This window comes from Crinia signifera, chromosome 3, assembly GCF_055691185.1.
Source record: "Crinia signifera chromosome 3, ASM5569118v1, whole genome shotgun sequence".
Taxonomy (NCBI): domain Eukaryota; kingdom Metazoa; phylum Chordata; class Amphibia; order Anura; family Myobatrachidae; genus Crinia; species Crinia signifera.
Genome location: NC_139219.1, coordinates 135,256,900 through 135,272,961, shown reverse-complemented (window position 1 = coordinate 135,272,961; position 16,062 = coordinate 135,256,900). Strand labels below are relative to the sequence as shown.

The following is a 16,062-nucleotide window of genomic DNA, read 5'->3' as shown; positions in this document are numbered from 1 at the left end:
GGGCTGAGTTGTTGGGCGGGAACCAAAAACCTAAATATTCTGAAAAACCACGGTCTGAGGCATATTTTGGTTTTTGGATATATGGATAAGGGAGACTCAACCTGTACTGTAACCCAATTACTGTACAATAAGAATTACTTGTAATGCTACTCCCTTTGGATGTTCATTATAAATGTTATACCAATTCTTATTAAAGCTTTCTACAGAAAATACATCTAAAAAAATAGCAACATATAAAAAATAAATAATATATAAAATATATTTGAAACAATAATTTATTTTGTTCTAGCTAAAATATGAAATGTGATAGTTTATTAATTACATTCATTAAAGCAAGTTTTTAGTGGCACTTTAAGGTTATAGCACCTCAAATAACATGTAGGTTCAAGAACTGAGAAGGATAAAAAAAAAAATTTCACATAACGGGATTAGTGGAAACTGTGACAAACTAAAAAACAAAGAAGAAGATAAACTCAAGGAATTTCAAAGTGTTCAAATCTGATAACGTAGAATGACAATGCATAGGGGTAAAGGTTATATTGCAAGTCCAAAGGCACTGACTATACAGTACATAGTCTTGTTCTCCCATCTCACAGTACAGCTTCCTGCAAAAAAAAAAAAAAAATGTATATATCAAAAACTGGAAACAGCCATATGAACTTTATGTTGCAGAATTGTTTTTTTTTTTTAAACATGAGATTTCGGTTTGGATTAAGGTATTAACAGTCATTGGGGCAGATGTATTAAGCCTTAACAAGAGATAAATGCAAGGGTGATAAAGAGAGATAAACGTCCAGCCAATCACCTGCTAACTGCCATGTTACAGGCTGTGTTTGAAAAAAGTCAGTTAGCAGGTGATTGGCTGGACGTTTATCTCTCTTTGGGGTAGATTTATGAAGCAGTGATAAGGGAGGAGAAGTGATACAGTGCCTGGTAATTTATCACTGGCCAATCAGCTCCTATTTCAACCCAGCCTGTAACTTAACAGTCAGGAGCTGATTGGCCAGTGATAAAGTACCAGGCACTTTATCACTTCTCCTCCCTTATCACTGCTTCATAAATCTAACCCTCGATCACCCTTGCATATTTCTCTTGTTAAGGCTTAATACATCTGTCCCATTATGTACAAACATTAGAACAAGTGTGAAAAATTCATCCCAGTCACTGGGTGGAAATTTACTAAGATGGGAGTTCTTTTTCAGATGGGCTGTTGCTATGGACAACTCAGATACTACCTATTATCTTCTAGAAGGTGCTAAATAAGTAAGTAGATTCTGCTTGGTAGCTTATAGCAACTTCTCATATGAAATAGAACTCCCATCCTAGTAAATGTCCCCCACTATAGTGATCAATGACCCAACTTTTACCACAAACACTGCACTAGACGTGGTTTATAAGCATGTAAGAGATTCTGCAAGTAAATCTTAGCTTTTTACCTCCCCTCTAATTCAGTAGAATGTAGAACAGACTAAGGGGTGAATTTGATAAAGCTTGTAAAAATAAAAAGAATTTCGGGCTATCATTTCTCTATTGCATCCTAGAAAATCTGATTGGTTGCTATGGGCAACATTACCTATTTTAATTTTTAGAAACTTTAGTACATATACCTCTGAGTCTATCTGAGGGACACTGCTGATTATGAGCTATAGTTAGGGCTTAGGATCTAGCATCTAATGGCTTCCTTTTTTCTAGTATAAAGCTGGTCTTCTACAACCCTTTCCTTTTACACTTAAAAAGTCATATAGCTTCTTAAAATGCTTTCATCTAACAATGAAAATTGACCCTTATCTGTAGTAGGCTGGGTACACATAGCTGGGTAACATCTTCACAGATCCACCAAGAGAGCTCCTGATTTGGTAAACATGCAGTTACACCCCCCCCCCTCCCCCTGATGCCTGGGTTGTAACAGTGTCCATAAATCAGGATCAGACCTGGGTTTTTGGTGGAAAATTTGCATTAGTTGGCTGTTTGTGAGTGAGGAAATACGCAGGAATACTTTCTTTCTGGTATCATGCTGGAACCAATGGTGATATGGTCTGTGCCACCCAGACAATTCAGGTAAAACTACAGCAAACTGGTTCAGCAAGATGTGTGCCTAAATATTGCCTAGTTTGTCACAAGATATAAACACACACTAAACCACGTATGGGTTTATTTATAGTCGGATTGTAAAACCAGTTGTTTCTGCTCGATGTTGAAAAGGGCAATGCTTCTACTAGCCAGGTCTTATTAGTAAAACAACGCTGTTTTAAACACCAGGCAGAAACACTACATAAAATGATGGGTTTTACAACCCGATGCTTGATAAATAATCCCCAACATGCTGTACTTTTCCTTCAGCATGTAATTTAAAAGAAGGGCTATATTGTAGAAAAATGTAACCAGTAAAGTGCTATTACCTAAGCCCTCACTACACCATATGGTCAGCGGTGTCCCCCAGATGGTTATAGAGAAAAGAATATATACAGTATATAACAATAGAGAAATAAAGTAAGGAAAGATCTCCCAAGTTATACTTTCCAATATGCATTCTTACCATCCGTTGCGTTATCCCAAAAACAGGAGCTTGCGGTATGAAGACCAGCACCATTCTTTTGCATGATCACACATGTAACTGTGAAGACATGTGTTCATTTAACAGTGTGATGAAACAAATATTGCATATACATAAAAGAAAAAGAGCAACCAGATAGGTTTTCAGGACATTTGCATGTCATATTTGTGTTGCTTAAATGTGGCTAGTATCTAGTCATGTGTCTGGTAACATTGGCATAGAACAGAAGGAGTTGCAGTCAAAGTATTGAGGTCTTGGGTTCGATTCCCACAAATCCTTATCTGTATACAGTTACAGGCTATATTGTAATTTTACATCTTTAGATAATTTGTTTTGTAAGTTTGAAAACATAACAAACAAAATTTACACTACAAGAATTTACCAGACAGTGGGGAAGATGTATTAAGTGATCAAGTGGAAGGTAATAAAGTACCAGCCTACCAGCTGTGTTTGAAAAATGACAGTAATGCCATGTGTATCAAGATGAAGTTAAGCCTTTAGAGCAGTGGTTCCCAACCCTGGTCCTCAAGTACCCCCAACAGTGCATGTTTTGCAGGTCTCCACACAGAATCACAAGTACTATAATTAGCTCCACCTGTGGATCTTTTCAAATGTGCCTGAATAATGAGTGCACCTGCCGGGTGACCTGGAAAATGTGCACTGTTGGGGGTACTTGAGGACCAGGGTTGGGAACCACTGCTTTAGAGAGACAGCCAACTACATTCTGCCAGCCCCAGGAGCAGCGGCCACATACATAGTGTAGCAAGAATATTCTTGCCTGCACTGTCTATTTGCCAAGGTGATAGCGATGCTGCAGGGCCGCGCATCGCTAATTATTATTTATTATGCCGATTTAGCCAAAATCGGTTAGAAGAATTGCCCCTGTGTACACCCCTTTAGGAGTTGTTTGGCTGGGGTGTTATCACCTTCCAATTTAGTACAGCTTTGTTGCCACTTTATCAGGCTTAATACATTTTCCCTACTCTTCCAGGAGTCTTTTTTTTTTTCTACAGTCAGAAATCATAGAAAGACAGAGTGCTATATTATATAGGAAGCAATGCTTGGTGAATACTAAAATGGTAAATATATTGCTATTAAAGCTAGTATGTATTTAAAATCAAATCATTTTCACAAGTAGGAGCAACATTAGTGGCGAAAAACAGTAAATTATCATTTTGTAATTTTATTACCTAAGCCAGAGGTATCCAACTCCATTCCTTGGGAACTACCAACAGTTCACAATTTCCAGACCACTAGCTGGTGCACAGGTGAAATCATTACTTACTGACACATTTTAAAAGATCCACAGGTAGAATTAATGATTTCATTTGCCATTCTGTGAGGAGACCTGGAAAACGTTAACTCTTCTGGATTACTGGAGTCGGCCCCCACTGACCTAAGCCATTATTAGCAGAAAAGGTGTGTACACACACGGTGTGATTGCCTTGCTATTCGATCGGGATTGAATAGGGATCGAATCGCATGGCAAGCATTGATTTTCACTATATAGAACAGATCTGTACTATATAGTCTTGCCTGCACAGTCTATTTTTCCATTTGATTTAGATGCTGTGGATCAGGATCGAATGCGGCTGAAAACGGTTCGATGTCTATTCTATTTTGACTATACAGTCAAAATCCAATCAAAAGTTACTCAGTATTGCACAAGCTGTGCAGGGTATTGGACTACTGCACACGCCATCTTGTTCCCGACCTACAGTATATCAAGAGATAGGAGCGGAAGTGGTTATGGTGGGGGCGGGGTGGGGGTGAGCAAAGTGAAAAAGAAAGAAGTCAGAAATCATAGGTAAAAAAAAAAATAAAAAAATTAGAACATATATATCTTGGGGAGGTGCGGCGGCACTCCGAAAGAAAACACAGCAGGCAGGTTTATCCATTAATAGTTTCAAAGCCACAAGGCTCTTTTATCAAGATTTCTCTAAAGCAGTGGTTCTCAACCTCGGTCCTCAGGGACCCCCAACAATGCACATTTTCCAGGTCACCTCACAGATACACAGGTGCACTAATTACTCACTGGCACATTTTAAAAGATCACAAGTGGAGCTTGCTTACTGCTACCTTTGTGTCCCGATTGCAGAGATATATATATATATATATATATATATATATATATATATATATATATATATATATATATATATATATATATATATATATATATATATATATATATATATATATATATATATATATATATACATTAAAAACCGTGTTTTGAGAGAGTGATTGAGTGAGGTGTGGAAATGCTTGGGGTGACGATGTCACTTCCTGCATATAGGTATTTAAGCTGGCCCGGTGAGGCAGTACAGGTGTATCCTCCCCAGGGATGGATGCCAGGTTGCTTGTCTGACGGTTGTTGAAACTTAAGCTGTATGGAATCCTGATGATGGTCTTTTGTAAGACCGAAACGTCACATTACGTCGATGGTATGTCAGCTTTTTCTATCTACATGGAATAAAACCTAAAATTGCTTTTAATATGGTGAGTGATATATATATATATATATATATATATATATATATATATATATATATATATATATATATATATATATATATATATATATATATACACATATACACATATACATACACACACACACACACACACTGTAGCTACAGTTTAGCATTATGGAATAAATGAAACAATTGCATACCAATGTACTTGAATGGCTTGCCCAGCTTTGTAAGTTGGCTCAGTGTTTGCTCCACTACATTCGTAGTCCATTGGTTGACTTTGTTGTGTTGATAAGCATTGCCCCCAATGGCACTTTCTATAGACTGAGTACAGAAAAAAAAATATATTTTAAAAGTAATGTCCCAATAAAATGAACTTTAAAAAAAAAAAAAAATTATATATATATATATACACACATATACACATATACATACATATATACACACACACACACACACACACACACAGCCATCCATTCATGCTGCAATGCTTTCCATACTTTCTGTACTAGATAGCAGTGCATCTAGTACTAAAAACATGTGATGTGTAGCATGCATTTTTGTAATCTATTAATCACAGCGTGTATAGGCACCTGCAGGTATGAAGGTGCAGCACTCAGCTTTGAAATCAGTGCCGCATCTTCATACCTATTATTTGCCATTTATGCTATGAGGGCACCAGCACTGTGGTCTCATCTTTTTAGAGAGTACCCATCCCATGGATACATAATTATATTATACATACTGTATAATATCTTTTGAGGGGTTTGGCACTCACAACAATAAGTAATGTTATCGGGGTGCCCTCCTAATAGGTACATATAATCCAACCTCATAATCAAACCTCATATCCAGAAAATTCTTTGGACTTCGTAAAAAAAAAAAAAAAAAAAGCTCAATATGACACCAAGTACCTTGTCAACATGACGTTTCAAGGGGCTAACCCCTTTTCTCCAGGACCAAGTGGCAAAATGGTGTATTGCTTGGTTATGGATCATAGGATGGTCGACATGGGTTAGGTTGATACAAGCAATAGGTCGACATGGGGAGGGTCAACAATCAAAAGGTCAACATAGGGGTCGCCACTTTTTTTAAACTCTACATTGTACAGGCAAAATCTGTGTCATCTTTTGTATTATTACATTTTGTGACAGTTTTGTGCTTTTTTTGGTCTCTCTGTATGTACATCCTGTTGAAACTAACAGAGTACACTATAAGGAGAAGAATTATACAGAGGAAACACTGAAGTGGTGAACATGGTAACTCCAGGCTAATTCGCAATAACAGATGTGTTGATACACATGGTTTGGAACCACTTTCTACAGGTCACCTTTATTAATTGGTTTGTGGTCTTAAAAATATAATTCCTAGACGTACTGCACTAGGAGGTGCTTTTCTCTATCTTACATACATGCATTACATATATAGCACAACACATACTACCATTGTTCCGTTATTTCAACATATGGTACCGATTTTATTTTACAAGCAAAGTAAACTCTTACCTCTTTAATGATGTTGCTTACTTCATCTACAACAAATGAGGACTGGAAAAAAAAAAAGAAAAAAAAAATTACTTTCACTACTCCACATGTGACTACGCAAAAAATAAAAATAGACGATGTTCTTTTCCTATAACCCATCAAAAATATGGGTACTTGTTTCCTATCTGGGCGCCCAGGTTTTCTACGTACGGCACCGTAATGAAATCGGATCGCATCGCATCGGATTCGGTACTCAATGATGTACGATGGCATACGATGCTATCCGATCAGATTTCATTTTAAAATCGGATTGCATCGCATGCGGTGATGCGATCAACCTGATTTTTACATTGGAATCAATGTTAAATGGTCCCTGAGACCCGATTTTACATTGATTTCAATGTAATAACCCCGCAAACCCACGATTTGTATAGGAAACCCCCCCTGATGCTTTAAAATGCGCCTCCATTGTTAACGCCACCCCAGTATTGACGTCAACCCGAAGCGTGGCGAGCGCAGCGGTACGCGTCCTCCGACTTTTTCATACCCCCACTATCCACGTCGGCGTGGAGTTGAGAATAGAATAGGGTGGCGAGCGCAGCGAGCCACCGAGCCCGAAGCGTGGCGAGCGCAGCGAGCCCCGCGAGGGGACGCGGATACCTGTGAAGTATCCGCGTCCGCTCGCCACGCTTCGGGCTCGGTGGCTCGCTGCGCTCGCCACACTATTCTATTCTCAACTCCACGCCGACGTGGATAGTGGGGGTATGAAAAAGTCGGAGGACGCGTACCGCCGCCGCTCGCCACGCTTCGGGTTCACGTCAATACTGTGTTTCTGTGCAGATGTGACAAGGGGAGGGCTTTGAAGGGTTAATAAATACAGTAGTGTTACAGATGGCCCATCCTATGGGCCAACCATAAAAGCGGGAACGAAATCGGATCGGATCGCATCGTTCAATATCGTGTATGTGCATTTGTGGTATCCGATACGATGCGATCCGATTTTGATACGGAGAATAGCATGGTGCGCAATTAACTTAGCGGGCGCCCAGATAGGAAACAAGTACCAAAATATGAAAGTTTAAACTACTGGAAATCTACTGTACTGTATACTTTATTTAGTACTGTTAAATAACACTGCCTGAGAACATTAAAGTAGTATGCAGCATGGTGTGTTGTGGCATGGGCTGTTAGGGGTCAAGGGTGCAGGTGGAGGGGATGAAGGAGGATAGGAGGGAGAGGACTACTTTGTCCATTCTCTCTACCTGCTGCCTCATGTCCTGCCATGCTCACTTCTTGCCTCAGGTTTCCTTACCTGTACCTCATGTCACCTGTCTGTCCCCCCCTCCTTCTAGATTGTAAGATCCTTAGAGCAGGGCCCTCCTCCCTCCTGTTCTCACAGCACTCTTCTTGCCTTTCAATTACAGCTCTCTTACTCACCTACAATCTATACTTGCATCTATTCTCATTAACTTCCCTATATCTTAGCTGTATTGTGTACTAAGATTTGGGCTCTGTTTTTGTTTTTCTGTCACTGTTAGGTCTAGTTCTATATAATTTGTACTGTTCTAATGTGTTCTATACGTACGATTCTTTATCAGAGGGGTCCTCAATATACTAATTTTTTTCTGAGGAACCTGCGCCCTCATATTTAAGACCCGCTTGATCTCTGGATCATTTTGGATGTTGAGACTTCAGAAATTCCGGTACTTGTGTATTTTGGCGGCGCCCGATTTCAGCATCGTACGATGAACGTATCGCATCGCATGCCATGTACCCGATGGCATGCGATACGATTTTGATCCCCTATGCGATGAAAAATCGTATAAACACCCTAAAGGGTGCTTTTGAGCACCCTAATGGGTGCTTACAATGTTAAATGCACCCCCACGCCACCCCCCCACTATAAACGTGAACCCGAAGCGTGGCGAGTGCAGCGAGCCCTCGAGGGGCGGCGGTACGCGTCCTACGACCTTTTCATACCGAGGGGATGCGGATACCTTCACAGGTATACACGTCCCCTGGCGGGCTTCACAGGTGTCCGCGTCCCCTCGCCACGCGGACACCTGTGAAGCCCGCCAGGGGACGCGGATACCTGTGAAGGTATCCGCTGCGCTCGCCACACTTTATATTTTCAACTCCACGCCGACGTGGATAGTGGGGGTATGAAAAGGTTGTAGGACGCGTACCGCTGCGCTCGCCACGCTTCGGGTTCACGTTTATAGTGGGGGGGTGGCATGGGGGCGCATTTAACATTGTAAGCACCCATTAGGGTGCTTAACATTGTATAAGCACCCATTAGGGTGCTTATAAATTTTTTTTATTGCATCGTATGGCATTGTATGCCATGTACAATGGCATACAATTTGAAAATTGTATGCCATCGTACACTATGGCACGAAATCGCATCGCATACGTTATGGTATACGATGCGATGGGCGCCGCCAAAATACACAAGTACCGAAATTCCCTTTTTTGAAACAAATGACTGTTTCATCCAGTCCATCATCTATCTGAGCATATCTGACTGGTCAGACTTTTCCGTGGATTTATCTTGAGCGGTTTCACACTCATCACATAAGGTTCTCTGTAAAGACTAATTAAAACTAATTAGGCTTAAATGCATTGATTAATTCATGAACCAAATCTCCACTATTTATTATCAGTTAATTTAGTGTGTGCAGAGCCCCTACAATGTCTGTTTAAACAATGTGGTCACAAGCCATAGGGCACCCCAAAACTAGGAAAGGTGAGTGCCGATGTTAAGTGTATATATTGTTTATTAGATTAATTTTTTTAATTAGTCTTATTGTGGTCACATTCTCTCATGCACCCTGCTTTAACTAAGATTCCATAGCTTATGTTAACCATTTCCCTAGATGATTAGTGACAGGTGTGTTGGTAGCTGCTCACCTATAAAAGCAAAGTGTGCTGTGAGCTTCAGACCAGATAGCATGCCTGGAATCAAACATTGATGTGATAGCTGTGTGTATTGTAGCCATTTTCAGTGATAGTGTTAGGACCTGCAGAAAGGTGGGGTCCCGTGAAGGGGGCTGCAGGCTTAAATGCATTGATCAATTCATGAACCAAATCTCCACTATTTATTATCAGTTAATTTAGTGTGTGCAGAGCCCCTACAATGTCTATATATGCTAAAGCAAAGAGCTCAGAGTCTGGCTGAAGTTCAATACACAATGCATCCAGCCAAACAATCATGGCCTTAGAGACCCAGGTTGAAGCAATCACTGGGCGCAAAACAAACCCCACCCCTTCAAAGGTGGCTTGAAGGCACCCTTCTATTTTTTTATCAATTGGATCCTTAAATGCTGCTTCTTCCACCTCCTAGTGACTCCCCTTGAAAGGGATCACTTTGGAGTGCCCCGCTGCACAGGGCTCCTGTAACTGGCATGTCTTCCCATGGAGTTAACCAGTAAGCTCTGTAGAATGGCGGCATGGGGGGGGGGGGTCAGTCACCTGAGACCTCCCTCTAGCAGGGAGACAGTGAAGTGTCCCCCCAGGGCCCAGGAGACCTCTTCTTGAAAATAACAAGGAATGCTTTCTCTCCGCTCCCAGGACTCTGATACCCCATTCACACCAGCCTAAATTCCTGTGTTGAATCCGGGAACAACCCGGTACTAGCGCTGGTTTGAAAGTTTCCCGGGACAAAATCCCGGGCAAATTTCAACCCGGCTAGGTACCAGGGTTGTTCCCGGGTTCAACCCGGGGACCTGGCCGGGTTGAAAGGTACAGGGTATACTAACCCGGGTTGCCGTGTCCTCCGTGTCCTGTCCGTCGGGAATTCATGCAGGCGGCGGGCGCAAATGACGAGACAGCCGGTGGATGATGATGACGCAGCTCTCCGGCGGCAGTGAGGACGCCGGAGAGCTACGTCATCTTCATCCACAGCCTGTCCCGTGCAGGCCAGGGATCCACACAGGCGGCGGCGCAAATGACGGGACAGGCTGCGGATGAAGATGACGCAGCTCTCCGGCGTCATCACTGCCGCCGGAGAGCTGCGTCATCATCATCCACCGGCTGTCTCGTCATTTGCGCCGCCGCCTGTGTGGATCCCTGGCCTGCACGGAGGACCAGCAAACGGGATGAGTATTCTCCCCACCTCCGCCGCCATCCCGCCAACTGCCCGCCTCCTCCCCACCTCCTTCTCATACCAGAAAATGCAGGGACATTTCTGGTGTGAATGGGTCCAAACCCGGGAATGTCCCTGCTTGTCCCGGGAACTGAATTCCCGGGTTTGTCCCTGCATTTCTGGTGTGAATGGAGTATGACAGAGAATTGCTTCTGTCAGCCCCTGCAGCACTATAAAGCAGTGTAATGAGGTATCTAAAGAAACCTCAGACTGAGCCTGCAGCTTGCCAAGAGAAATGAATCAAATAAAAAATCCGGTACTTGTGAGTTATCTGGGCGCCTGGATACCTTCACAGGTGAGCGCATACCTTCGTGGGCTTCACTGGTATCCGCGTGCGCTTGCCACGCTTCGGGCTCGGTGGCTCGCTGCGCTCGCCACACTATTCTATTCTCACTCCACGCCCTAGTGGATAGTAGGGCATGAAAAGGTCGGAGGACGCGTACCGCCGCCCCTTGCGGACTCGCTGCGCTCGCCACGCTTCGGGTTCACGTTGATAGTGGAGTGGTTGTGAACATCCAATATCATTCATCAATATCATTCATATCTGACACATTAAGGACAACTGAATTTAAGGAATAACTGTAATTAGCATATCTCAGAAATAAATTATAATAACAATCAACACATAGCACACAATAATTAATCACCGTAATTATTTATCTAGCAAACTGAGCGCATGTAGAATGCGGTTAAATGGGCTGTCTCCCGCCAGGCACTTTCGCCACACAAACTCCTGCATATAAGAGTCCAGGTGATGGCGGGCTGTGCCCCGCTGGCGTTTGTTCCGCCATTTTGCACATCCCCACAGTCTTTCGATGTTTTGGGTGTGTGCACCAGTGTCCGGGTCCACAAAATTGTAGCGATGGTTGACTCTCAAGTGACTGTAACCAGCCCGCTCCAGTTCTGCAGTTTTGTATGCCCGCCAGCAATCGCTGACAATTGTGCTTCCAGGCGCAACGTGCTCCACAATTGCATTGATCAGAGTTGTCGCATCTCGCTTCGCAACTGGTAGCATAAAACAGTCCCCTGTTTCACGGCACACTCCTCCAAACACCCACTGCTGTGGGAGAACTCTGCCGACATTGGCTTGTCTTTTCGCAAAGAGTGTCTCATCCACTTCCACTATTTTCCCTGGTCCACCAATCTGGCGTTGAGGCTGGGACATCAGGTCGCATTGACATGCCTCCCGCATCAAAGCATTATAAATGATAGTACTTTTATTACAGATTTTCAAATTCTTTGTGCAAAACTCTATAGAAGTGAGTTCATCACACCAACAGAAAATGAAGCGCAGTATTGTCATAAATGGCAGCCTGCATCCGGGGTAAAATAGCGAGGCCCGCAGACTCTGCTTTTTCCCACAACTTTTTATGTAGCAGCGCCATTTGCGCTCTTTTATAGACAGGCGCATAGGGTGGCCATTTGGACATGTAGCTGTGGATGGAAGCAGCCCATTGTCCTGCAGGAATTGAACTGTCTCCTCTTCAGTTTTAGGGAGGCTGAAGATACCGTCCACCAAAGCCATATTGGGAAATAGGGTGTAAGGGGCAAAATGGGGCAAATGTCAGAAATTTCACCTCACAAATAGTCTGAGACACACCAACACTGGAAATCACTTGTTTTCTCCTGTCAAAACTACCTCACACTGATTTTCTGCCAGATGTGGCAGAGGGCGGGTTTAAAAATGGGCGGGAAGTGTTTAAATCACGTCGCGTCGCATCGCATCCCATTGTATACCATACAATAAGCATACGATGCGACGGGATACGACGCGATGGCAAATCGCGTCGCATCGTATGCTTATTGTAATGACATTCAATTACCACATCGGGCGCCCGGATAACTCACAAGTACCAAAAATCCTAACTAACTCTAATCTGGCTGCATCACACAGCCCCATAGCATATGCACCCATTCCTGTGGGCACCTAAACGAAACTGAGGTCTTCTGGGATGCAGCAGGGGAGAAGCCTGCCTCTTAGACACATAGCATAGGTGCCTTAACTTAACTCTGGACCCGATTACATCCCATGGTTAGCTGTGTCACCAGGATGGACGAAAGTAAAAAAAATAATGATGATACTTATCTGACTGGTAGTCTCCCCTTCATCTTAACACTGCTATAAGATGTTATTTTCCCAACTGCTGCCTCTGGGGGGGTGAGGTGGGATGGTGCAAATTACTGTGTTCACAGAATGTGTGAAAAGGGCCCTTAACGTAGCTTTATGTTCAAGATCAATTGTACCGCAGTAATTAACCAGTTAATTTAATCCTTCCCCATACCTCTGATATGCCACCCACTTCAATGCTGTCAACTAAACCTGTTAGGGTAGAAGTATGTTCACCACACTCTGTATATTACATTCTTTAATGTTTCTTTTCCCTTGCTCTATTGCAGTGTTTTTAAACCAGTGTGCCTTGAGCTGTTCTCAAGTGTGCCTCCAGATCTAGAGATGCCCATAACCCTTTAAAGCCACCACCAGTTCAAATGTTATTTACTGGTCTCTTCTTTTCATGTAAAGGACCAATGTGTTTTATTGTTGTTACCTGTGGGGACCAGTGTAATTTTTTTAATGTGGGGGGCCAATAGAATTGTTTTTTTTTCCTGTGGTGGCCAATGTGTTTTGCCCTGTGGGGTGTACCTTGGCAATTTTAAAGTCTTATTTAGTGTGCCGCAAGGTAAAAAGATGGAAAATCACTGCTCTATCTGCTCTATTGCTTTAAATGCAGAGGTTTATAACCAGATTAAAGAAATATTACTTTATTCCCAAAGTAAAGTCTGTTTACACTTGTGCAATGCCACTCATTGCTGTACATAGAGGCTTGACAAACGTGTGTGTGAACTTTGGTTGCCTTGACTACGTCGGGACAAGTGTACAGTGCAGTAACCAGTGATACATGTATCTAGAATACAAGCCACAAAGCATTAATAATTAGCCTAGTTCTCTACGTCTTTCTGCATAATGAACAAAGAACTGCAGTCCGTAATAATCCATTAAGCGAAATCAAATGTCCATAATAGACAGTAGTCACTTCAGTTGTTACAGAAAACTCGCATGCTGTTAGCTGGTTCCCAAAATATATTGAACTATGTGAGCTTAGTGTACAAACAGAGGCAATACATATACTAGCCCAACTCCTACATGGCAAGTGGACATGTTCCCCATACTGGGCTCAGCAGTGGCATCTATGGGCGCAGCACCACGGCAGGCTAGGAGACGCAGCTGCCACATGTACAGTACACATTGGAGCCCCCCAGCCAGGGCGGTGACAGTACGGGGACCGGCAGCTGCAGCTCTGTGTGCCTAGGCTCGGCCCCACACTATGAAATAACCATAGGCCGAAACGAGCGGGGACATGTGGGAGATGTGAGCGGCAGCCTGATACCGGCTGCATCGCCCCGAGACCCCTCTCACCTCCTCCGCCGCCTGAAACTCATCCATCTCCTCTGTAGCGTCCGCACAGCCTGCTCCCCGGGATCCCACCGGCAACTCGAGACCCTGCTGCCCCGCCTACCGCCGGTTGCCACAGACGCGCGAGTCGGCCACGCCCAGCGAGCCCTTCCCCTGTCATGTGACCTCCTAGTGGTAGGCCAGGCCTCCGCTGCAGCAGTGAGTGCGGGCGGGTGGGGCGGCATAAGCACAAAGCGTCCATCGTAGCGGCGTGCTATATGCGTGTGTAGCGGAGGAAACGAGGCCATACAGCTAATATGCTATGGATATATAAATGATGCCCCTTCCTTCCACCCTCCCATTTATAATAGAGGTATGAGCAATCCCAAGATGTTTTCTCCAGGTACTACATCTCTAGGTGGATTGGTCACCTCTGCCTCACTGTCTCCTACAGCCTGTCTGAACTTTGTGGAAAAACAACCAGGCTAGTTGGGTAATAGGTCTGAATTTCAGCTTGTTGCCCTTCATGCATCATCTGGACTTTAGTTTCCTGCTCAGCTGCCGGTTCAATATACTTTTAGCTTTTAGTAATTCCTCCATATTATACTGTACTTCCCCTCGAAGGGCAAACTTATACTGCTTTCACATTGCAGAAATGGGTAATGACACGGTATTCTTTAATGGGACTTTAGAACGGGTCTGAGCCTTGAGACCTTTCACATTGCAGGTGAAAACCGTTTTAAAAATCATTTAATACCATTCAAAATTCAACCCTTTTAACCCCTAAGGGACACGTTTCAAGCCATTGAAATAGAGCCATTCACACTGGCTAATAAAAACGGCTTTAAAACGTGTAGGACTCTGCTTTTTAACCGTGTTGAAATACCGGTTATCTTTAACCGGTAAATCAACTTTGGCACTTTCACATTGCAGCCTTAAACATTTTAAGGTACTCTTTACCTAGCACGGCGCCCATCGCGACCATCGCATGCACTAAAAAACGGGTGCGATGCGATGCCCGCGATGCCCGCGATTTCCCATAGGGACCAATGTTAAAAATCAGATTGGTCGCGATTTTAGTGTTAAAAGTCAGATTGGTCGCGATTTTTACATAGGAATCAATGTTAAATGGGCCACAGAGCCCTAATAGTCCCCTTGAAGTGTGAAATGGCCCCCACAATTTTTAACGCCACCCCACGATCAACGTGAACCCGAAGCGTGGCGAGCGGCGGCGGTACGCGTCATCCGACCTTTTCATACCCCCACTATCCACGTCGGCGTGGGGTTGAGAATAGAATAGTGTGGCGAGCGCAGCGAGGCGAGCGGACGCGGATACCTTCACAGTTATACGCGTCCCCTCACGGGCTTCACAGGTGTCCGCGGCGACGCGGACACCTGTGAAGCCCGCGAGGGGACACGTTTACCTGTGAAGGTATCCGCGTCCCCTCGCCACGCTTCGGGCTCGGTGGCTCGCTGCGCTCGCCACACTATTCTATTCTCAACTCCACGCCGACGTGGATAGTGGGGGTATGAAAAGGTCGGAGGACGCGTACCGCCACCCCTCGCGGGCTCGCTGCGCTCGCCACGCTTCGGGTTCACGTTGATCGTGGGGTGGCGTTAAAAATTGTGGGGGCCATTTCACACTTCAGGGGGACTATTAGGGCTCTGTGGCCCATTTAACATTGTTTCCTATGTAAAAATCACGGGCATTGAGCCAATTAACGCTAAAATCGCGACCAATCTGACTTTTAACATTGATCCCTATGGGAAAATCGCGGGCATCGCGTCGCACCCGTTTTTGATTTACCCGCGATGCCCGCGATTTTTTACCCCCGACGCCCGCGATTGTAATCGCGGGCGCCGTGCTAGGTAAAGAGTACCCATTTTAAAATGGGAAAAAACGTCTATATACCGTTTTAAAAGTGCAATGTGAAAGGGGTATCAGGAGGCTTAATAATAATATGTGCCAGACCTGCACAACAGACTTTAGCTGACACTTGTAGAAAGAAAGG

The 16,062-nt window shown here is 43.8% G+C and overlaps 1 protein-coding gene across 1 annotated transcript; it reads right to left on the bottom strand.

Moving 5' to 3' along the window:
* Positions 1–257: 257 nt before the first annotated feature.
* On the bottom strand, positions 258–14,235 carry DYNLT1 (dynein light chain Tctex-type 1). The gene is made up of 5 exons (XM_083176576.1): positions 14,075–14,235; positions 6,537–6,578; positions 5,232–5,355; positions 2,537–2,614; positions 258–605 (listed from the first exon to the last, which is right to left on the bottom strand). Exons 1-5 carry the CDS (start codon positions 14,099–14,101, stop codon positions 535–537), a joined length of 342 nt encoding a protein of 113 aa, XP_083032702.1. The 5' UTR covers positions 14,102–14,235; the 3' UTR covers positions 258–534.
* Positions 14,236–16,062: the final 1,827 nt, after the last annotated feature.